Source organism: Phocoena sinus, chromosome 10 (genome assembly GCF_008692025.1).
Source record: "Phocoena sinus isolate mPhoSin1 chromosome 10, mPhoSin1.pri, whole genome shotgun sequence".
Classification (NCBI taxonomy): domain Eukaryota; kingdom Metazoa; phylum Chordata; class Mammalia; order Artiodactyla; family Phocoenidae; genus Phocoena; species Phocoena sinus.
Genome location: NC_045772.1, coordinates 27,833,642 through 27,859,495, shown reverse-complemented (window position 1 = coordinate 27,859,495; position 25,854 = coordinate 27,833,642). Strand labels below are relative to the sequence as shown.

The window sequence follows — 25,854 nt, the reverse complement described above, 5'->3', positions numbered from 1 at the left end:
AACTGGACCCTTACCTTACACTATAAAAAAATTAATTCAAAATGAGTCAAAGACCTAAAACTATAAAACTATTAGAAGAAAAGCTTCATGACGCTGAACTTAGCAATGATTTCTTGGATATGGCACCAAAAGCATAGCAACAAAAATAATTGATAAACTGAATTCTCTCAAATTTAAAACTTCTGTGCGTCAAAGGTGTGATACTGTAAAATATACATTTGGTCCTGGTTCCCATTTCTGGAACCAGGCTCCTAAAACCCCAGGAATTCCCTATGTGATAAGAGCAATAAAGATATCCTTTGCTATTTCTAACAAGCCCCTTTCAACCACCTATGAGTTTGTGTTAATGAGGTGATTTTTTAGAAAGCCCTAAGGATGGGGGTTGGTTGCCAGGGGAACCAACCTTGAAGAAAGGGTTAGAACTTTCAGTCCCACCCTGACCTCCAGGGAGGGAAGAGGGGCTAAAGGTTGAATTAATCACCAGTGGTCAATGATTTAATCAATCATGTCTGTGTAGGAAGGAAAGGGTTTTGAGAAACTCTGAGCTGGTGAACACATGGAGAGCACCCAGAGAAAGCATGGAAGCTTCAAACCCTTTCACACATATCTCGCCCTATGCATCTCCTCCATCTCACTGTTCTTATGTTATGGTCATCTATAATAAGCCAGTAATCTAGTAAGTAAAATGTCTTCCCAAATTTTGTGAATTACTCTAGCAAATTAATCACACCGGAGGCAGGGGATTGGGAACCTCCCATTTATATAGCCAGTTGGTCAGAAGTACAAGTAACAAGCTGGACTTTCAATTGGTGTGTGAATTGGGATGTGTGGCGGAGGTGGGGTTGGGGTGCTCAGGCAGCCCTGCAGGACTGCACCCTTCCTCTGTGGAATCCGATGCTAGCTCCAGGTAAGCAGTTTAAGAACTGAGCTAAACTGTAGGACACCCAGCTGGTGTTGAGAACTGTTAATATACGGAACATCCTCACATCTGATGTCAGAAGTGAAGGTGTAGTACAGTATTGAGAGTAGAGACACACAGGAGTGTTTTTCCTTTATAAAAAGATACAATCAACAGAGTGAAAAGGCAACCTAAGAGGAAATATTTGCAAATCATATATCTGATAAGGGGTTAATATCAAAAACATATAAAGAATTCCTACAACTCAACACAAAAACACAAACAATCCAAAGAAAATTACATAGCCAACAAGCATATGAAAAGATGCTCAACCTCCTAATCATTAGGGAAATGCAAATCAACCATGAGGAGATACCACCTTAACACTCAAAAAAAAGACAAATAAAAATCACAGAAAATAACAAATGTTGGCAAGGATGTGAAGAAACTGTTGAATCCCTGTGCACCGTTGATGGGAATTTAAAAGGATACAGCCACTATGGAAAACAGTATGGTGATTTCTTCAAAAAACTGAACATAGAATTACCAGTACAATCCAGCAATTCCAATTCTGGGTATCTACCCCCCCAAAAATGAAAGCAGGATCACAAATAGATATTTGTATACCCATGTTGAAAGCAGCACTACTGACAATAGAACTAGCCAAAAGGAAGCAACAGATGATAGATAATACAATATATACATACAATGTAATATAACCTTAAAAGGTAGGAACATGAATGAACCTTGAGGACATTATCCTGTGTGAAATAAGCCAAACACAACAAGACAAATACTGTATGATTACACTCATATGAGTTACTTAGAACAGTAAATTCATAGATATAGAAAGTAGAAGGGGTTTGGGGCAGGGGAGACAGTGAATGGGGAGTTGTTTAATGAGTGTTGAGTTTTAGTTTTTCAAGATGAAAAGACTTCTGAAATTAGTTGCATAACAATGTGAATGTAAATAACACTTAGAAAAAAACCACACAGAACAAGTCATACTGTACTGTGCCAATATGTAAATAACATACACAAGATTAAAGTTTAAGATCTATAAAATCAATTCACCATTATATGTAGTTTTTAAATTCTTACCTGATTTTTTTGTGTTAATTCATTAACTGAACTTTTAAGTTTTTGTAGTTCCTGCACATACACAGCAACTTCCTGGGGGCCTTTGGCAAGTTCACTCCTCAGCTGGTCTATTGTGGCCTAAAAGGAAAAAAAGAAAATTAGAGTAAACTAAAATGAAAAAGGAAATGAAAGCATCCAAAGGTTTTCAGATTACATACATTTTTGTCATCGTTGTTGAACTGAAATAACTCAGAAATTTCAACCTGATTCTTTATCTTACCAGCTCTACATCTTTTCTGGCTGAAAATTAATTTTTAAAATTTATCCAAAATATACAACTTCATTTATTTAATAATACATGAAATGAAAAGCTGACATCCTATTTTATGTGTCTGAAGTAAGCACCAAACTGCAAACTTGAATTTACTGGCTTTAAATTCTATACTTTAATCCTCCTGAATTTAAAAAGGATATGCAAGTTATGTCTATATTTCCTCCCAGTTTCTGTGCACAGCCTTTTTTTTTACTTCAAAATCATGTTAAATGCAACAACCAACATAGAAATACCTTTGAAAGTGGTGATTCATCTTTTGGACTGTAATGAAAAGTATTTGTCCAAAGAAGTTATCAAACAGAAGCTATATATAGTTTCATTAACCTGGATCACTCTATGACCATGAATAATAGCTGGGTATGAATTTGCTTTAATGCATTTAATATTGTTTAAATGAAAATTAATGTCTATTATGAAAACAATGGTTTAATCATTTAATAAATAAGGTAAGAGAAATAAGCAAAGAGCCTAGAAATACAAGCCTCCTATACATGAAAGCTTCAACCACTAGAGAGACTAAGTACTGCCTTTTAAGTATGGTTTCCTGCAAGTGATATTAACAGGAGAACTTTTTCATTTCTAATACTGCTTACTGGCTTTACTTTTTACATTCTTAACATTACAATTATTTTCATTGCCTATATTCTTCATCAGTAAATAAACTATAATATGAATACAATAAATTTCTTAATTTTTTAAAATGAACACATCGGCAATTACCTATACCATACATTACAAGTGAGTACTTTCATCTTCAAGGAAAAAATCTTAGAAGGCTACTAATTTATTGTGACAATAATGCCAAGTGATCTTTTGCTACTTCTTTTGGAAAGCCTTCCAGAATGTGTGGCCCTTTTTTTTGTTAAAGGATTCTCATTATAATAAAACCAAATCCACTGTGGATGAAGGGATAAGGATAATGGATGAAGGTATAAAGTTTTAGAAACAAACTAGTAAACAAGGTAACTGAACTGAATGATTAAGCACTTGGGCTTATTTTAATAACCATAAATTAATGAAACTAGTTTTTTGAGTGCTTTCCAAACTGGTTTAAAGTCAATAAAAAGAGGTTTCAAAAATGTTTTGGGGAATGACAGCATGTCTGAGATGTTTATGACCTGATTTTTTAAAGAAAACATGTATATAAAATATACTTCAAAGAAAATATTTAAATATTCATGTATTTTTAACTGTGTTCAAGTAAAAAGTGTATCCTAAACACTTTCTGTCTTGAACTGGTCATGTAACGTTGAAATGGATGTAAGTATTGGAAGTTTATTTCAATTTGCTATGTCTAACAACTTTGAACCTCAGAATCACTTTCCATCAGCAATATTATGGATGTTAATAAAAATATTAGGAACAATCCAGCTACTTTAAATTAGTATGTTTTAATCACGTAGTACAAATGCCTACTTATCACACAGGAAAATAAATTGTCATATTTAAATCCCTACTTCTAACTCTCTTTCAAAGGAATTACTAGAATATTTCACACATAACAAACAGAAATAAGTAACAGTGTATTAAAATGCAAATTTTGAGTATATTTCATTAAAATACCATGATTCCACATTAAAGTTTATAAGATACAGTTAGCCATGTGTAACATCTATCTAGTATCTATCTTGCTGATAAATGCCAACATATAAAAGGAACTAAACAAAGAAAATGTAAAGCAAATGTATCCAAAATTATTTTGTTATATCTTATACCTTTTAGATACAGTAACAAAAATAATTTTATAATGTATCCTTCGTACACTAAATATGTATATGCTTCTAAACTAGAATTTTTAAAAATATAAAAGCAAGCATTTAAAATTTTTCACTTTACTCAAGGGGGGAAAAAAGAAAGATGTGGGAAAAGTATACACCTAAAGGTACATTTTAGTTACGGGGAAGGGGAGGAACAGGAGTGAATTATAGGACACTTTCACTCTCTCTACTGCACATTATGAGTCGTTTTAACTTTTGACAGTGATCATATGTTTCTATTTAAAAAAAAATAAAGACTGAAGACAAAATTTCAAAGGAAATAAATACATTCACTATAGCAGTATCACTGGGTGAAATTCAAAAAGAAGGTTCTTCAAGTCACACAGACAGTCCTCACTAGTTAATAGGACAAGCTCATCTGTGGCTAGAAATCTTTAGCACTTGCACTTCCTGGGAATGCTGCTCCCATTTCTTCACCTTGCTTCTTGCTTACTTCATTCTTCTCCCATGTATCCTCTTTGAGGATACCTTCCCTGATCATTCTATCTAACATTGTCCCACGTTATTGCCAGCCCCACTACTGTCCATATCCTGTTTTGTTTTTCTATATAGCACTTAGCATTAACTGACTTTCTATCATGATTTGGTTTACTTATATATTTGGTTTCCACAAAGGAATATAAGCTTTATAAGAGCAGGCACTGTATCTTATTCACTGTTGTATTCCCCACATGTAAAATAGTTGCTGACACTCAGGCATTCAAAAACTACTCGCTAAAGGGATGAGTGATTCTATCTCCAAGAAGTTACTAGATATCTGTACACAAGGAAACAGTATATAAGACCCTATAAAATAGTTTGCATTTCCTTGAAGCCACGTTATTGAATTTAACATTGAATTTTTACTAAAAAATTTTAAATTACAAAATAATTAAGGAAAAATATTTCACGCAAACCTGCTAGTGCTTTAAGATTATAATTATTGTCCTAATATTCTACTAGTTTTAGTAAATAATCATTTTAAAGATGGTTAAAAATTTGCTTGATTAATAAAACAAAAATGAGCATATGTTTGAAGTTCTGAGATTGCCTTAAAACACAAAATTGCCATATGGTGCTATGGTGCTATTAAAAGTAGTACTAATATTAAAAGCCTTCCAAAAACACATTACCTCAAGTTTAAGCATCTCCATTAGAAAGCAGAAAAAAATAAAATAAAATGATGGATGAAAGGTGGAAGACAAGACTGACAAAAGTACACATTGAACATACAATAAAAAGTCCAAACACACCTCTAAATCTGATCTCTTATACTAGCTTACTTTTAAATGATACTTAAATGCTCTCTTTAGTAACTATGCATGAGTATAATCATACTTATTCCATCTCTTTATAACCTTATTAGCTTTAAAAATTGGGATTCCAATAAGTATATTTGGAATACAAATAAAATTCTTAAAAAATCATTTCCATTAAAGACAACACCAAATATAAGTTGATGACAGCTTTGATATGTTTAATAATGTAGATTTTAAGGAATAATCCTTTTATTAACCTTAATTTCTGATCTAAAGAAAAGCTAATTATTTTAAAAGTACTTTTAAATGCTTTAGAATGAGTTATTTTTCTATATGCCTTCTAAAATATCTAGATTTTTTAAATGTCAATGAATTCATAAGTTATATTTTTAATGAAAGGAATGGAACATATTTAACAATGTATAATACCAGATTGTATATCTTGAGCCTCAACTAGAAATACCAAACAAATCATTATATTTTTAGTTTCTTTAATTCCTTTGACTGTTTTGTTTCTGATTCCAATGTTTTAGGTTCAGTAAAGCAGTAATATATAAAATAGTTTTTTTCTATTAAGTTCAAGTTATATAATTCACTAACACACTTAACTGAGAATAAATAGAAATGAATTTTAATAAATTAATAAAATACATGCCAGTTTTCAAGGAGTAAGCAGAAGCTAAAAACAGTTATAAACAAATAAATGAGATGGAATATTTAGACAGTAATTTTTTTTCATGTGGAAATGGTATTAGACACAACTCAAAAGTATTTTAAGCTACACTCAATACAAATATACAATATGTCAAGATATAAAAAGTAATAAAAATAAGTATTAGATCAAGATTAATAGCACAAATTTACTTCTAAGGCAATCACCAGACCACCTAAAATGGGAAATAACATGATATAGAAAGAACACGAGTTTCAGACCAAACTTGAGTTCTAATTCAAGCTTCTTTATGTTCGGTGCATGACCTTGAACAAGTTATTTAACCTCATTGAGCCCAGATTCCTTAAATATAAAACAAACTTAATACTTAACTTACAGGGTTAAAAGAAATTTCTACATAAGCATTATCTGGATGGGATTTTACCTCATGAGACTTCTTTGATTCAGCCTCTCCTTGATTACACATTAGAAGCTTTTTATTGGCTTTGATAAATTCATGAACTCCCTGGAATTATCTGAAAATTTGTGGTACTATGTGTCATTGGGCTACAAAGATCACTTTTGGGAAATCTGCACCTGAAGTTCATAAACTTTAAAGTCTGAAATATTAAGCATCATAAAGCCTCACACGCCTATGCATGTTGTACGCATAAACTTTCACCATTCCTCCACTAATAAGATATAGGAGGAACTAAAATAAAGGATGACATGGGTTATCTATAATATTTATACTCCATAGCTCATTAATAAGTTACTAATTATGAATAGAGTGGCTTTTAGATCACCAGCTGAAAAACTCTAAGAAAGAGATGCAAGTTGAAATGTCACTATAACAACTTTTTAAACTGAAAACATGAAAAACAGAGGTCCACATAATATATGGGAGCTTAAGAACTACACATAGTACTAGTTATAACAAAATACCTCCTATGATACAGTAGGAAGGACAAAGGCATTTTTAAGCAAATATATTTACTACACATCCTAGAGTCTGTCACATGCTGACATAATTATATAAGGGATTTACAGGCCAAAGTCATGCAAGAAATAGTACAAGAAACTGAGAATGTTTATCCTGGAAAAGAAAAAAACTCAGAGTAAATATGAACAGTCTTCAAATATTTCATGTGGGAAAGAACAGTTTACTATGTTTAATTCCTGAAAACTGGAACCAGTGCATGTAAATTATAGGGAAACAAATGCCAACTCAATGGAATGGCTGACTTAGGAAGAAATATGCACCCCCTACACCACCTACCAAGAGTTGTAGATCACTTATCAGAGATGCTATAAAGGGAATTCCTGGATGGAGTGTTAGACTAGATGATTTTTATGACTTCTTTCAACCACAAAATTAAATAACTGATAAATGAAAAAGAAGTCGAATAGAAAATAAGTCTTAAATACTTTTTCTAAACAACATTGGTTATACAAATGAAGACAATGAAATCATACTTCCTTTACCCCTACCAAATTGAAATAAACTTAATTACTACTTACTGACTAGTCTGGAGCAAATTTAACTTTAAATATAATTTCTATACAATATACATCATTTATTAAACAGAATAATACTCTTGTATGCAAACATTCTTCTCTAAGGCTCTAGCTTCATAGAGCAAATATTAAAAATATTGACTATCAGACCATATTGACTATATACAAATATTACTCAGACCAGATGAAAGAAAGGCAAATACTGCTTGATAGGTTCACTCAGAAAAATTCTGGCTTCACTCAAGAGTGCACACTAAACAAGTTAACATAAATCTCATTTAAGTGCACTAAACTTCATTACCTGTGAGTGAGCATGTTCTGCTTGTAACTTTTTGCATTCATCTTTGAGTTTTTCAGATTCTCTCTCACGTTCCAAGGTCATGTTGTCCATTAGCGTTTGAACTTGTACCAGTTCTTTCTTAAGCACAGCAACATCTTCTATTCCAGGTCTCTGAAGCTGTGAAACAACACATTTTAATAAAAAATCACAGTGAAACTAAAATAACACACTTTTTTTTTTTTCTTTTTTTTGTGGTATGCAGGCCTCTCACTGCTGTGGCCTCTCCCGCTGCGGAGCAGACACGCAGGCTCAGCGGCCATGGCTCACGGGCCCAGCCACTCCGCGGCACGTGGGACCTTCCCGGACCGGGTCACGAACCCATGTCCCCTGCATCGGCAGGCGGACTCTCAACCACTGCACCACCAGGGAAGGCCAACACACATTTTTAAAATAGTTTTACTACTAAGAAATCAAAATAAACAATCTTTAATATCAATTACTAGATTCCAAACATCAAACACTGATGTCTTCCCCCAACCACCCTCTCCTTTTCCCGCTCTATCTTATACTTGATAGTATTACCACTCAAGGTACAAAATCACAAATTCACAATTATCCTTAGCACTTTAATTGCTTTCCTTTCCTTCACAAAGTATACCCACTGGTGATAACAATCACTTGATAAATGCTAAATTCCTTCATTTTTTTTATCCTAGGAAACTGGTCAATAACATGAAGAAGGAACAGGTATAAGCATAATTTGGGTTTGTTGCAGGTTGAATACAGTTGATTCATTTATTCATATATTTCTTGAGTGCTAAATAAAGGACAGAAAGGAGGCAAGGACAGATCCAAAGTTGTTAAGCCTGGGGAGAGTGATGAAAATATATGGTACCAATGACAGAAATACAGTTACAGAGGAAACAGGATGACTTGATTTTATACTTGTTGAATTTGAAATGAAAGCTAGAAATGCAATCAGAAGTACCCGAAAAGTATAAATTTATACAACTAAAGTTCAAGGGATGGTAAGATCAGAGATGCAAATATGGAAACTACTAAAAAAGACACGATATTAAGACAGAAACAAAAAAAATGTTAAAGTCATAAATTATGTGTCATAAAATTCCATTTTTACTTTAAAAATCATATAAAGTATATACATTTACGTGGTAAAACAAAAGGGAATTTTTTTCTTTCCTCCATTCTACTCAAGCTGTACTTCCAAAAATGTTTCATCAGTGTATACATTTACTTTTTCAATTTCAAATAAGGTACATTCTAATAAATGGCTTCTAAATTACCAGTTCAGTCTTTAGATCTTGAATTATAGTTGCTCCTTTGTTTAATTCTTCTGTTAGATAGGTCACTTTTTGTTCAGCAGCTTCTCGAAGACTCCTTTCTTCATCATATTTTGACTTTATATCTAATTAAGGATAGTTACACAAATGACATGACATTAACTCTAGGGAAGAACAGTTCTATAAATTCTTGTACATTCCAGTATATATCTATATATCACTCTAATTCAAATTCACATTCCTTTAATAACCATAAATATATACAATAAAATTATACTTCTGATTACATTAAATGATAAACTATTTTTTTTTACTTTTTGAATTTTATTTTTATTTATTTATACAGAAGGTTCTTATTAGTCATCAATTTTATACAAATCAGTGTATACGTATCAATCCCAATCGCCCAATTCATCCCACCACCACCCCCAACCCCCGCCGCTTTCCCCGCTTGATGTCCATACGTTTGTTCTCTACATCTTTGTCTCAATTTCTGCCCTGCAAACCGGTTCATCAGTACCATTTTTCTAGGTTCCAAATACATGCATTAATATACGATATTTATTTTTCTCTTTCTGACTTACTTCACTCTATATGACAGTCTCTAGATCCATCCATGTCTCAACAAATGACCCAATTTCATTCCTTTTTATGGCTGAGTAATATTCCATTGTATATATGTACCAAAACTTCTTTATCCATTCGTCTGTCAATCAGCATTTAGGATGCTTCCATGACCTGGCTATTGTAAACAGTGCTGCAATGGACATTGGGGTGCATGTGTCTTTTTGAATTGTGGTTTTCTCAGGGTATATGCCCAGTAGTGGAATTGCTGGATCATACGGTAATTCTATTATTAGTTTTTTAAGGAGCCTCCATACTGTTCTCCATAGTGGCTGTATCAGTTTACATTCCCACCAATAGTGCAAGAGGGTTCCCTTTTCTCCACACCGTCTCCAGCATCAGTTGTTTGTAGATTTTCTGATGATGCCCATTCTAACTGGTGTAAGGTGATACCTCATTGCAGTTTTGATTTGCATTTCTCTAATAATTAGTGATGTTGAGCAGCTTTTTATGTGCTTCTTGGCCATCTGTATGTCTTCTTTGGAGAAATGTTCATTTAGGTCTTCTGCCCATTTTTGGATTGGGTTGTTTGTTTAATATTGAGCTGCATGAGCTTGTTTATATGTTTTGGAGATTAATCCTTTGTCCGTTGATTCGTTGGCAAATATTTTCTCCCATTCTGAGGGTTGTCTTTTCGTCTTGTTTATGGTTTCCTTTGCTGTACAAAAGCTTTGAAGTTTCATTAGGTCCCATTTGTTTATTTTTGTTTTTATTTCCATTACTCTAGGAGGTGGATCAAAAAGATCTTGCTGTGATTTATGTCAAAGAGTGTCCTTCCTATGTTTTCCTCTAAGAGTTTTATAGTGTGCAGTCTTACGTTTAGGTCTCTAATCCATCTTGAGTTTATTTTTGTGTATGGTGTTAGGGAGTGTTCTAATTTCATTCTTTTACAGGTAGCTGTCCAGTTTTCCCATCACCACTTGTTGAAGAGACTGTCTTTTCTCCATTGTATATACTTGCCTCCTTTGTCATGTATTAGTTGACCATAGGAGCGTGGGTTTATCTCTGGACTTTCTATCTTGTTCCATTGATCTATGTTTCTGTTTTTGTGCCAGTACCATATTGCCTTGATTACGGTACCTTTGCAGTATAGTCTGAAGTCAGGGAGTCTGATTCCTCCAGCTCCGTTTTTTTCCCTCAAGACTGCTTTGGCTATTCGCGGTCTTTTGTGACTCCATACAAATTTTAAGATGATTTGTTCTAGTTAAGTAAAAAATGCCATTGGTAATTCAACAGGGATTGCTTTGAATATGTAGATTGCTTTGGGTAGTATAGTCATTTTCACAATATTGATTCTTCCAATCCAAGTACATGGTATATCTCTCCATCTGTTGGTATCATCTTTATTTCATCAGTGTCTTATAGTTTTCTGCATACAGGTCTTTTGTCTCCCTAGGTAGGTTTATTCCTAGGTATTTTATTCTTTTTGCTGCAATGGTAAACGGGAGTGTTTCCTTAATTTCTCTTTCAGATCATCATTAGCGTATAGGAATGCAAGAGATTTCTGTGCATTAATTTCGTACTTGCAACTTTACCAAATTCAATGATGAGCTCTAGTAGTTTTCTGCTGGCATCTTTAGGATTCTCTATGTATGGTATCATGTCATCTGCAAAGAGTGACAGTTTTACTTCTTCTTTTCCAATTTGTATTCATTTTATTTCTTTACTTCTCTGATTGCCGTGGCTAGGACTTCCAACACTATGTTGAATAATAGTGGTGAGCGTGGACATCACTGTCTTGTTCCTGATCCTAGAGGAAATGCTTTCAGTTTTTCACCACTGAGAGCAATGTTGGCTGTGGGTCTGTCATATATGGTTTTTATTATGTTGAGGTAGGTTCCCTCTATGCCCACTTTCTGGAGAGTTTTTATCATAAATGGGTGTTGAATTTTCTCAAAAGCTTTTTCTGTATCTATTGAGACGATCATATGGTTTATATTCTTCAATTTGCTGATATGGTGTATCACATTGATTGATTTGCGTATATTGAAGAATCCTTGCATCCCTGGGATAAATCCCACTGGATCATGGTGTATGATCCTTTTAATGTGTTGCTAGATTCTGTTTGCTAGTATTTTGTTGAGGATTTTTGCATCTATATTCATCAGTGATATTGGTCTGTAATTTTTTTTGTAGTATTTTTGTCTGGTGTTGGTATCAGGGTGATGGTGGCCTCATAGAATGAGTTTGGGAGTGTTCCTTCCTCTGCAATTTTTTGGAAGAGTTTGAGAAAGATGAGTGTTAGCTCTTCTCTAAATGTTTGATAGAATTCACCTGTGAAGCCATCTGGTCCTGGACTTCTGTTGGAAGATTTTTAATCACAGTTTCAATTTCATTACTTGTGATTGGTCTATCCATATTTTCTATTTCTTCCTGGTTCAGTCTTGGAAGGTTATACCTTTCTAAGAATTTGTGCATTTCTTCCAGGTTGTCCACTTTTTTGGCATAGAGTTGCTGTTAGTAGTCTCTTAGGATACTTTGTATTTCTGCAGTGTCTGTTGTAACTTCTCCTTTTTCATTTCTAATTTTATTGATTTGAATCTTCTCCCTCTTTTTCTTCATGAGTTATCAATTTTGTTTATCTTCTCAAAGAACCAGCTTTTAGTTTTATTGATCTTTGCTATTGTTTTGTTTCTATTTCACTTATTTCTGCTCTGATCTTTAGGATTTCTTTCCTTCTGCTAACTTTGGGTTTTGTTTGTTCTTCTTTCTCTAGTTCCTTTAGGTGTAAGGTTAGATTGTTTGAGATTTTTCTTGTTTCTTGAGGTAGGCTTGTATTGCTATAAACTTCCCTCTTAAAATTGCTTTTGCTGCAACCCATAGGTTTTGTATCATGGTGTTTTCATTGTCATTTGTCTCTAGGTATTTTTTGATTTCCTCTTTGATTTCTTCAGTGATCTCTTGGTTATTTAGTAACGTAGTGTTTAGCCTCCATGTGTTTGTGTTTTTTATGTTTTTCCCCTGTAATTCATTTCTACTCTCATAGTGTTGTGGTCAGAAAAGATGCTTGATATGATTTCAATTTTCTTAAATTTACTGAGGCTTGATTTGTGACCCAAGATGTGATCTATCCTGGAGAACGTTCTGTGCGCACTTGAGAAGAAAGTGTCATCTTCTGTTTTTGGATGGAATGTCCTATAAATATCAATTAAATCTATCTGGTCTATTGTGTCATTTAAAGCTTGTGTTTTCTTATTTATTTTCATTTTGGATGATCTGTCCATTGGTGTAAGTGAGGTGCTAAAATCCCCCACTATTACTGTGTTACTGTCGATTTCCTCTTTTACAGCTGTTAGCAGTTGCCTTATGTATTGAGGTGCTCTTATGTTGGGTGCATATATATTTATATTTGTTATATCTCCTTCTTGGATTGATCCCTTGATCATTATGTAGTGTCCTTCCTTGTCTCTTGTATCATTCTTTATTTTAAAGTCTATTTTATCTGACATGAGTATTGCTACTCCAGCTTTCTTTTCATTTCCATTTGCATGGAATACCTTTTTCCATCCCCTCACTTTCAGTCTGTATGTGCCCCTAGGTCTGAAGTGGGTCTCTTGTAGACAGCATATAGATGGGTCTTCTTTTTGTATCCATTCAGCGAGCCTGTGTCTTTTGGTTGGAGCATTTAATCCATTCATGTTTAAGGTAATTATCGATATGTATGTTCCTATTACCATTTTCTTAATTGTTATGGGTTTGTTTTTGTAGGTCCTTTTCTTCTCTTGTGTTTCCCACTTAGAGAAGTTCCTTTAGCATTTGTTGTAGAGATGGTTTGGTGGTGCTGAATTCTCTTAGCTTTTTCTTGTCTGTAAAGCTTTTTATTTCTCCATCGAAACTGAATGAGATCCTTGCCCAGTAGAGTAATCTTGGTTGTAGGTTCTTCCCTTTCATCACTTAAAAGTATATCATGCCACTCCCTTCTGGCTTGTAGAGTCTCTGCTGAGAAATCAGCTGTTAACCTTATGGGAGCTTCCTTGTATGTTATTTGTCATTTTTCCCTTTTGGCTTTCAATAATTTTTCTTTGTCTTTAAATTTTTGCCAATTTGATTACTATGTGTCTCAGTGTGTTTCTCCTTGGGTTTACCCTGTATGGAACTCGCTGTGCTTCCTGGACTTGGGTGGCTATTTCCTTTCTCATGTTAGGTTAGTTTTCAACTATAATCTCTGCAAATATTTTCTCTGGTCCTTTCTCTCTCTCTTCTCCTTCTGGGACCCTTATAATGCAAATGTTGTTGTGTTTAATGTCGTCCCAGAGGTCTCTTAGGCTGTCTTCATTTCTTTTCATTCCTTTTTCCTTATTCTGTTCTGCAGCAGTGAATTCCACCATTCTGTCTTCCAGGTCACTTATCCGTTTTTCTGCCTCAGTTATTCTGCTATCGATTCCTTCTAGTGTAGTTTTCATTTCAGTTATCATATTGTTCATCTCTGTTTGTTTGTTCTTTAATTCTTCTAGATCTTTGTTAAACATTTCTTGCATCTTCTTGATCTTTGCCTCCATTCTTTTTCAGAGGTCCTGGATCATCTTCACTATCATTATTCTGAATTCTTTTTCTGGAAGGTTGCCTATCTTCACTTCATTTAGTTGTTTTTCTGGGGTTTTATCTTGTTCCTTCATCTGGTACATAGCCCTCTGCCTTTTCATCTTGTCTAACTTTCTGTGAATGTGGTTTTTGTTCCACAGGCTGCATGACTGTAGTTCTTCTTGCTTCTGCTGTCTGCCCTCTGGTGTTAAATGATAAACTTTAAATGATCAAATGTCTTTGTCTACATAAATTCCACACAGCGATAAATTACTAATTAGCATTTTAACGTATACTTAATCACATACAATATATTACCTAAAAGCATGTATATGTAGTTAAAAAATTATATGCAATTGTCAGCATAACCAAATGTTAAATGTGTACTATATTACTTAACTTGTTCAAAATGTTAGTTGTTAATCTTTAAGCATACCCCAAAAGAAAATTCATCTTCTCTAAAATTCAAGAAGAATTTTACAGAGAAAATCAGTCCTTTGAAAGGAGGTGGTGGGAAAACAAACAAAATAACTTATATAGCAACTCTATTATCATTAAATGCCAGTAATCACCACCACAATCTATAACAAATGCTTTATCACACTAAAATACAATGTTTATTTCTAGGATATACAATGGCAAAATTGTAATGAGACTGATATATTGGCTAAATAATTCTGATTTAATTTACCTGCAATTTCAGTGGCAAGTTGGGCTGCTTTCTGTTCAAATAAGTCTTTCATTTGCTTAATATTAAAATTTTCTGTTTGGGCTTCTTCTAACTGCTGTTCCAGAGACTGTAGTTCTACAAAAAAGTACAGTAATTATTCAAATACAATGTGAATTACATTTCCTAAATTGTTATTACTTATAATCACTGTAGAAGTTAAAGACAATCAACATGTGTCTACTAGCCAATTACTAGTAGAGTACCTTCACATTTTAAGAATTAAGCATAGGGCTTCCCTGGTTAAGAATCCACCTGTCAATGAAGGGGACACGGGTTGGAGCCCTGGTCCAGGAAGATCCCACATGCCTCGGAGCAAGTAAGCACGTGCGCCACAACTACGGAGTCTGCGCTCTAGAGCCCGCTAGCCACAACTACCGAGCCCACGTGCCACAAATACTGAAGTCTGCGCACCTAGAGCCGCTGCTCCGCAACAAGAGAAGCCACTGCGATAAGAAGCCCGCACATCGCAACAAAGAGTAGCCCCAGCTCGCCGCAACTAGAGAAAGCCGGCATGCAGCAACAAAGACCCAATGCAGCCAAAAATAAAATAAATTTATTTTTTAAAATAAGAGAATTAAGCATAGCCAATTCATTTAAGGCTCAAGTCATAGTTTACAAACATGTAAAACAAATGAAAGGAATATTTAGCAATCATACCCAAATAATTTATAAGTATTTGTTTAAGGATCATTGTGACTTCACATTTCTCAGTTATTTTCCTATATCTGTCAACTGACCAAAAAGAAATATATCCTGCACCTCTGATGAAATATGTAACAATGTGAAATGAAATTAGAACTGTTTTAAGAACAATCAAGGTCTTAAATAAAGTAATCAATTAAAATATGCAGTCAACTCCTACTACTTCATTCTCATAAAGAAAAGGGATTTTAGAGGGACATTAAATACAATAGCTAATCTCAAAATATAATTTTGATTATTCATTGCGCATTCCTCCAGTTAAAGTCCATTACCAAGATGCTAGTTTCACCATTTTTTTATTTCAAGAGAAAAAACTGCATCGCTCTTTAATACAGATCTAAATTTTCATTAACCACCATATTAATGTAATATTTCAGAAGTTTCTTTCTAACTTCAGAATATAATAAACTAAAACAGGACTAAGATTTTATTAACTGATTAAGTTACAAAGTTCACAGGTAATAGATACTCTCAGCCTAGAATATGACTGTTGTCTTCACTGTTTTAAAGCCAGAAAGTATAATCACAAAATAAAATCATGTAGCAAGCATCACAGAAAAAGAAAGAAGAAAGGATGAGAAAGAAGAAAAAGAAAAATGAAAAAATAACAGCTTCAAGTAAAGTTACCTGCTGATGAATCAGTCACTAATCCATCAGGTTTAGACTCCTCAATGAAAACAAAAAACATAAACAAATACATTAAAAGGAAAAGACAATACTGTTACAATTGCCAATGTGAAAAAAATCTCTGAAATCCACATTCTGTCAGGTAAGTAGCAAGATTTTGATGAAAATCAAATCTTGGCCTGCTCACATTCTTCTAGATCTCTAAGGTATGACTAGGCGGTCTGGAATAATGATGTAACTGTAGCTCACTGATTCTAAGAATTATTTTATGTTAACATATATTAAATTTTTATGAGTCTTGCCAAGATGGCATCTTAAATTCCATAAACACAGTAATAAGTAACATAAACTATCACAATTATAAAAATAGATTCTAAAGCAAACACTTAAGTTAGCAGACAAGATTCAATCCTATAATAGTCAAAATTTTTCATAAGCTGAAATATGCCATGAAACTAACACTACTAAAAATTGGCTTTAAAAACATAAATTTTTAATTCCAGATTATAAATTATCTTTAAAGGAGCCGAAATAAAGAATGTATTCCGTAAGGTTTAATTTATCCCATGCATTAGGAATAAAATAATATACCACCTAGTCATTATTCCCATATTCTAAAGAATTACATATATCTGAAAAAGTTTCATAAGGTATCTCACAGTACATCTGACTTTTTATTTTCCTATACATTGGATTTAGACATACTGATTGCTAATAATCATCAGTAATTAAAATACATTTTCCCCCAAAGGTAAATTTCTTATCAAGGCAATTGCACTGTGGGAATGTATTTAATTTATTATAAATGTAAAATAGCCATATCAAATATAGTAAACAATTTCCTCTGTGTTTACAGGTGTGGAAAATAATACAGCTCATGTTTGAATGATTGTTAATGGCATCTATGTAAGACACACATAAGTGAACTATAAGTATTTTGGATTACTAAAAACCTCTTTAATGCGTCCTCAATTATAGAAGCTGAGCAGTAATAAGACTGATATCTTTTTTATCCATTTATTTGTTTTTTTCCTAGTCTAAATCACAATTTTTGGTGAAAAGACAAAAAGACCAACTGGGAGTCATAATGTGCTAAGATAATGTGCACAGGGATCACTAATTACTTTATAAAAGTATTAGAGCTATTGTTAAAGGGTGTCAGTTTTATTCTTATAAATGAAAACTATATATGTATTTGGTAAAATTCATTATTCTATGATTCTTTATGTAAGTTTAGTATAAAAGTCAAAGTAATTTTAGTATAAAAATCATAATTGGTTAAGACATTGTTTAGAAAATACATTAAGCTATAAAGAACATATATATATAAAGAATCTAAGATATCAAGTGAAATCCCTCAAAATAACCACTTTTGATACCACAATGATTTTCTTGTTCTTTTCGCTATATATTATTTTTATGTAAAGTTGTATAGTATATATGTGCCTGTGTGTGTACAAAGACACAAATGTTTTTAACCTCATTAATACATCAGTTTTCCCAAGTTTTCAAACAATCTCCACTAATGTAAACTGTAAGCAGCTACTAATAGTTCTGTCCTTACTAACAGACATTTTAGTGATTTCTAATTTGTCACAAACACAAATGCTTTGAAGAGCTTCACTACTGTTTGAACCTATATTTCTTAACCATTTAGGTATATTGTCAGAAAATAAGAATAATGTTTTAAACAATCCATAGGTAAATGATTCTTAATGGAGCACCTTTAAGGAGTTACATCTGACCTTCCCACATATTAGTTATATTGGTTTGCATTCATTAGTACTACAAAGGATATACATGTAGGCTAATATACAGAGAAACAAATTAGGAAGTTATTCATATCAGGCCACCTGTTTACAAAAAAGTATTATGCTTAATTTTCAACAATGAAAATAAACAACTAATAACACACTTCAAGTATTTAAAAGCAATTACTTGCTGCTGCAGCCCTTGAAATTTTTCTAATTCTTTCTTTAATTCTTCTGAGTACCATTTTTCCTCCTAAGAGAAGAAAACAGTTTTTAATTAGTAAATTGTAAAAGATTTTATTTACCTGAAACACTGAAAATAAACAAGTATAATCATTTTTAGTCTTACCTTAAGTGAAGCCTGTAGGTCTTGGACCTCTTGTCTGAGTAGTGTTATGTCATCTCTAAACATAAGTTGAAAAAAAAGGAATTAATAGTTAATGTTCTTTAACAAATCATGGCCAGTGACTGCATATTAGTATTCTAATTTTCTCAGGTCTTAAAAAAATACTATAGATTTTATGTATAGTGGCATACATATATATATAAAATCCTTGGGAAAATAATTTTATTCCTAAAGCACATTGTCTATAAATGGAAGAACATTTTCTCATGAAAATGATAAAACTGACTGTCAAGAACCTGAGCCCAAAGCAAAATATCTCCCATTAATTTACCAGCAATAAGCATCAACAGCTTCCTATTGCAGTAGTGTAAAATCTAAACTCATGAACAAGGACTATAAAATCTGCACAATCTACTCCCTGCCTTACCACTCTCACCCTCATTACTTTAGCTCTAACAATTCTGGCTTCTTTCTGTTTCTTGAGTCTGAAATGCTCTTTCCTGTCAAAACTTCACATTCTGTTCACTTCACCTAATTCTCTGTCAGTCTGACAAAGAATGGTGAGCAGACACTTCAAGGACCTAATGCAGGAAAAACATTCCATGAGAAAACACATTTAGGATTATTCTTGTGGATATGAGGAACATATCTTCCCCTGTTGGATTATAAATAGCAGAAAAAGGGACTCTCCTTCCTCCATGCCACTCCAATGGCTGCCACGGTAGAAGACACAAAACTGAACTGAGCTGATTGGGAATACTCAAGTTAACTGATTCTAGTACAAAGGGAACAGAACAGGATCAGTTCTAATGTTTCAGAAGACCAAGTCCACAGCAGCACAAGCATTATCAGAAAGTAAAAGATAATGGGACATACTGGTGCAAGAATTATTCTCTAGGATGGGAGTGGGGGTAGAGAACAAATAACAGAGTCAGCTTCATCTGTGAAACATGGTTAATAATAGAAAAAGAAGGAAATTGCCAACAAAGAAAAATGTGAAAGATGCAGAAATAAGTCCTCTACCTTTGGTAGCCATTCATATGTAAAGAATTACTTCATTATTCAACAGAACTTGTCTATGCCAGACTCTCAAGTTGTTCAGTTTAATGGGGCAAGTATAAACATGGAAAGAAGAGTAACAGACCATCAGTTCTATGATAAAAATAAAAACAGAGACATAGGAACTTCCCTGGTAGTGCAATGGTTAAGAATCCACCTGCCAATGCAGGGAACACGGGTTCGATCCCTGGTACGGGAAGATCCCACATGCCGTGGAGCAACGAAGCCCGTGCTCCACAACTACTGACCCTTGCTCTAAAGCCCACGAGCCACAACTACTGAGCCCACATGACACAACTACCGAAGCCCGAGCGCCTACAGCCCATGCTCCACAACAAGAGAAGCCACCGCAATGAGAAGCCCGCACACCACAACAAAGAGTAGCCACCACTCGCCGCAACTAGAGAAAGCCCACACACAGAAACAAAAACCCAATGCAGCCAAAAATAAATCAATTAATTTTTTTTAAAAACAGAGGCATAAAGATAGTGATCACTTCTACTTACAAGCACTTCATGATGGAGATAAACTTTGAGGTGATGTCTTTAATCTCTGAATACAAAAGTAAAACTGGATAATAGATTCCTGTTTCTTTTGTTGACTCTTAAAATTTGTCTTTTTATGACACTTTCATTAGTTTTCTTTACTTCGTGTGTGTGTGTCTCCCCTCCCCTCCCTCTCTCCCATGTGGCCCTATGAACTTACCCAATTTGTAGAAACCACCTGCCAACTTAGTCTTAATATAAGAAGAACACAGGGAACACTTAGTTTTAATATGTGTATAGAAAAGTGTATATATGTTTTAAGTTTTCCCTACTCTTTATTAATCTTCCAACTCTATGTATAAACTAAAACGATGAAGAGAGGAATTAATAACAATATTCTTGAAAGGCTAATACTAAATTGAATGAAATTGCGAGGAAGATAAAGGAAGATAATTCCAATTCAACTTCTAATTGGGTGGGCTCAGTTACTCCAATTAATCTTTTAAAAAGTGCCACTTAACAAATTTTTGAAGCAATTTGCCTAGCAAAGAAAATCTTTTGAAACGTGTAATATATCAAAGCAATCTAGGATATTTACAAAAGAAAATTAGGAAACATCAATCAAAATTTTAAAGGGAAACTTTATCCAAAAATTCCATTTCTAGAAATTTATCTTCCAGATATATTCAAACGTGCAAATGTTATGTCCACAAGGACATATACCACAACATTTATAATTACAAAACACTGGAAATGGCCTAAATGCTATGAACAGGAGAATGATAAAATTCCATGCAGTCATTAAGAAGAACGAGATAGCTTTACCTGCATTGATATGAAACAATCCATAAGATACACAGAGAAACAAAAGGTACAGGACAATGTAGAACTTCTCTTTTATGTAATTACATACATTTATATATTTCTTTATATATACACAGATATAAGCATATGTGTATACATGCATACACTATCTCTGTAAATATACACAAGAAACTGATGATAAGTAAGAGGCTAGGGGGAAAGGGTGGCAAGGAGTCAATTTATACCACATAATTTTTTTTTTTTTTTTTTTAACATCTTTATTGGGGTATAATTGCTTTACAATGGTGTGTTAGTTTCTGCTTTATAACAAAGTGAATCAGCTATACATATACATATGTTCCCATACGTCTTCCCTCTTGCGTCTCCCTCCCTCCCACTCTCCCCATCCCACCCTTCCAGGCTGTCACAAAGCACCGAGCCAATATCCCTGTGCCTTGCGGCTGCTTCCCCCCAGCTATCTACCTTACTACGTTTGTTAGTGTGTATATGTCCATGACTCTCTCTCGCCCTGTCAAAACTCACCCCTCCCCCTCCCCATACCCTCAAGTCCGTTCTCCAGTAGGTCTGCGTCTTTATTCCTATCTTACCCCTAGGTTCTTCATGACATTTTTTTCCCTTAAATTCCATATATATGTGTTAGCATACGGTATTTGTCTTTTTCTTTCTGACTTACTTCACTCTGTATGACAGACTCTAGGTCTATCCATCTCATTACAAATAGCTCAATTTCATTTCTTTTTAAGGCTGAGTAATATTCCATTGTGTATATGTGCCACATCTTCTTTATCCATTCATCCGATGATGGGCGCTTAGGTTGTTTCCATGTCCTGGCTATTGTAAATAGAGCTGCAATGAACATTTTGGTACATGACTCTTTTTGAATTTTGGTTTTCTCAGGGTATATGCCAAGTATATACCACATAATTTTTTGAACCATTTGAATTTTGTATTCTGCATATGCTATCCACACAACTAATTTTAAAATCTGGACCCAAGAAAACTAACGCATCACGTTTCATATATATGATTGATGTTGATGGAATTCTCAGTTTGTCATACGTTAACTGTAGAGCTTTAAAACAAAAAGGTTTCATGACCCACCTAAGTCACGTGGGCTTTGATCTAGAAAACATATCTTGCCCATAGTCACATGCGACCCAATATGTTATAGAAGGGCAGGATGTAATTTTAAGAAATTGGAGAGGTACAGGAAGATGGGAAGAACACATATAGTAACAAATAAACCTGGAAAAGTATACACTGACTACTCCATAACCAATGAGAAACTAGTGCAAGTTAATATTCAGAATAAAGCAATCAAATTTCCATTTTAAGAATACTAGTCTGGGGCGTCCCTGCTAGCACAGTGGTTAAGAATCCACCTGCCAATGCAGGGGACATGGGTTCGAGCACTAGTCCGGGAAGATCCTACATGCCGTGGAGCAACTAAGCCCATGTGCCACAACTACTGAGCCTGCGCTCTAGACCCCGTGAGCCACAACTACTGAGACTGCATGCCACAACTACTGAAGCCCATGCGCCTAGAGTCCGCGCTCCACAACAAGAGAAGCCACTGCAATGAGAAGCCCGCGCACCAAAATGAAGAGTAGCCCCTGCTCACTGAAACTAGAGAACGCCCACATGCAGCAACGAAGACCCAACACAGCCAAAAATAAAATAAATAAATTTATTTTTTTAAAAAAGAAAAAGAATACTAGTCTGGCAGCAACATGGAGAGTTAAGTAGAGAGGTACAAGAGGTACAAGACATAGGGAGAGAGCCAACTATAAATACTGAAAAATATTTTTGAGTGAGAGATGATGAATCCTAAACTAAGCCGTAGCAGGGAAGATAAAAGGGGCTTCCCTGGTGGTGCAGTGGTTGAGAGTCCGCCTGCCGATGCGGGGGACACAGGTTTGTGACCCGGTCTGGGAGGATCCCACATGCTGCGGAGCGGCTGGGCCCGTGAGCCATGGCCGCTGAGGCTGCGCGTCCGGAGCCTGTGCTCCGCAACGGGAGAGGCCACAACAGTGAGAGACCCGCGTACCGCAAAAGAAAAAAAAAAAGTTATAAGAGCTGTTAAGGAGATAGAATTAACTAAACTTTGTGACAGATCAAATAGGGGAGGGTAAGTGTGTAAAAATGAGCATATCCAATTTTCTGGCTTTAGTAACTTGGTGGAAAGATAATGTTGCCATTAACCAGAAGATGTAACAGTAGGTAAGGAAAAGATTTAGAAGGAAATATAATGAACCCTGTTTTCAAATGTCAACAGGGAGATGTTCCTTTGGAACATCTAAGAGAAGATACCTAGTAGGCAACTTGGGAGTAATTCTAGGTTGGAGATGTAGTTTAGGAGGAAGTCATGGATATGGATATTACCCCAAGTACATTATATAGAGGAAGGGAGTACATTAAACAGATCAAGAAAGAATTATCACAATGATGTGCTGTCTCAGAAGAGTAGAAGGAAAGAGAGCCAGAAGAACCAAATTGTGCAGAGATTGTAATAAATAGTCTACAAAGATGGCTGCCATCAAGTTCTTCCCTTCGTATACACAGAAGCCACTCCTCCACTGAAAGATAGAGCTTACTTCTTGGCCTCTTCAATCTAAGCTGGCCCTCAGATTCCTGAGCACTCCTGTAGCTACTATGACCAATAAAATATGGCAGAAGTGACACTCTGAAACTTTTGAAGCCAGGCCTTAAGATAACTGGCAGCTTCTGTTTCTTTCCTCTTGTAATGCTCTTTATTAGAACCCAACTGCTGGCCTGCAAGTCCAAGCAGCTGCATAGAGAGGCCTACATGAAGGAGAACTGAGTCCCCTAATATACTGCCCCAGCTGAGCTGACGGCCAGCATCCAGCATCATCTCCCAGCCATGAATGTGAGGTCATTTTGGACCTTCTGGCCTTCCCAGCACTCAACTCTACATAACTTAAAGCAGAACCATCCAGTCAAATCAAAGAATCATGAGAAGTAATACAGAGTTACAGTTTTAAACCACTAGGTTTGGAGTGGACTATTACACAGTTATAGATAACCAAAACAGAAGTCAAGTAAAATAAAAACTGAAAATAATCCAGATTTTTTTTTTACCGTTGACCTTTGAAGAAGTATTTTCAGGAGAATCGTAGGGCAAAAACCAGGTTTTAGTGAGCTAAACATTGGAAGAAAAGTTAAGAAGCAAGAACACAGGTAGACTATGGATCTTTTTATGTTGAAAGTTCATGTATTGGGCACTAATTCACAGCTGAGAAAGCAACTCTGTTAAACTGACACTAAATATATAAACATTTATATATAAGTATATATTTTATATCTATCTCCTAACAAATGACAAAAGAACAGTACCCAAAATTATTGACTCATATATTAAAATCCTAAAGAGCACTAATAGTCATTTGTAAAAGGGAAGATTCATATTTCCCAAAAGCTCTGGTTTTCCCACATATTTTAATAAATTAAAACAACCATATTTTATAGTTCTACATATCTATCAACCAAAATGTGGTCATAATACTTTTCCTTAATGTGGTGTCCTTTATGCTATAGCATATTAACCAAGTAAGAGGCTTTTTTTTTTAAAGAAAAACATGAAAAACAATTTTTTACAAGTAGAATAAAATCAAGTTTTCTTCCTTAGTGGGAATATAAGACAAGAGTCCTTACCAGTAGAAGAAGAAAAGCAAAGTCATACTGTTGAATGCTGTTCTAATTAATTATATTTTAGTTTAATTCTTAAAATGGTCAGGCAAAATTGTCAAGAAGTAGAATGTGTTATGTGTGCTTGCTGTTATATTGGTGATTACAAAAAAAATGTTTTTTTAATAATTATTCAATTTAATTCTTTGCTAAATTCATTATTTTAACAACTTACTGTAAAATCTTCTAAACAAAGCATATCGTTCTTTATTAAGCAGAATTGCTAAATAAAATTTAACCTTTTAAAAAATCACAATCTTTATTAAAAATATAAACCAGTGAACCATATTGTAGATGCTGGTATAGATAGTTTTTGGTCAAGGATAGGATTGGTTATAACAATAAAAGATGAAGGCTATGCTAAAAGAAAATAGATTTAAATTAAATAATATAAAAACACTACTCTTTTCGAAAACTAAGTATTCTTGATAAAACAATGATATCACATGCATTCACTACATTACACTTCAAAACTATTATACTGTACCGCTTCAGAGCCAGAGCTTCTCCTCCATGACTCGAATCATTACCAGCATCGTGGACTGCCTCATAGTGTTTGAAAAGTTCATCAGCGGATCCAAGAGATTTCATACACTGCGGACATATGAAACCCTACAGAAAGAGGTAGAAAAAGGTTTCAAAATAGTATTTAGTATTGCAAAATAACCATTTGTATGTTATTAAATACAGTCATATGTATTATTCATACCAACAGGTAAATTGTAATTTACAGCGTTAAGCCCAAATTCTGGTATTGTGCAAAGGCACATCACTGCCTATCCTGGTTGCAGTTTACAAAACGTTTTTTAAAACCCTTACAACCATCTTTTAGGTTGAATAAATTAGTGGCTAGAGTATAGAATTCTAATCTAAGAAGTTAGCTCTAATCTAGAAGTCTAGTTGAGAAGACTTGCCATCATATCCTCCATCTCTCTAGATATCTCCCTCAGTAAAACAATATCTGCTCCACTCTACTGCACAGGAATAACCAAAATATTAAGAACATGAAGCACTCTGATCATTGAGAAAAAAGGTAATATAAATAACTCATAATTACCACAGAGTATCTACGATGGTTGAGAAGTATTTTCATCAATAAATTCCTTGCTAACTTAAGATTAACACTATAAAAGCTTAAAATTAATATATAGTCCCATAAAATATTAAAAACTTATAAATAATCCCAGAATCATTATATAGTTATGGCATACAAGGTCCTGCAGGTATAGTCCCCCAATGACCTACCCAATCTGATCTCTGGACATTCCTTACTCTATATAACATGCTTCAACTATACTGAAGCACCTATGTTTCCCTGAACACACCACAGTATCTCACATTTTTATGCCTTTGCATCTATTGCTTTTTTCCTCCAGCATTCTCATCATCAGTTTGTCAAG

General features: G+C 34.3%; 1 protein-coding gene across 1 annotated transcript in view; it reads right to left on the bottom strand.

Annotated features, from left to right (window-relative positions):
- The window catches only part of EEA1 (early endosome antigen 1), a 142,159-nt gene that overhangs the window by 61,610 nt on the left and 54,695 nt on the right, over nt 1-25,854 (bottom strand). Inside the window, exons 3-10 of the mRNA XM_032645166.1 lie at nt 24,942-25,066; nt 18,384-18,438; nt 18,222-18,287; nt 16,284-16,323; nt 14,916-15,029; nt 9,083-9,204; nt 7,800-7,955; nt 2,000-2,116 (exon numbers count right to left, since the gene is read on the bottom strand). Coding sequence (XP_032501057.1) covers nt 2,000-2,116; nt 7,800-7,955; nt 9,083-9,204; nt 14,916-15,029; nt 16,284-16,323; nt 18,222-18,287; nt 18,384-18,438; nt 24,942-25,066 — 795 coding nt within the window. The remainder of the gene's footprint in view (nt 1-1,999; nt 2,117-7,799; nt 7,956-9,082; nt 9,205-14,915; nt 15,030-16,283; nt 16,324-18,221; nt 18,288-18,383; nt 18,439-24,941; nt 25,067-25,854) is intronic.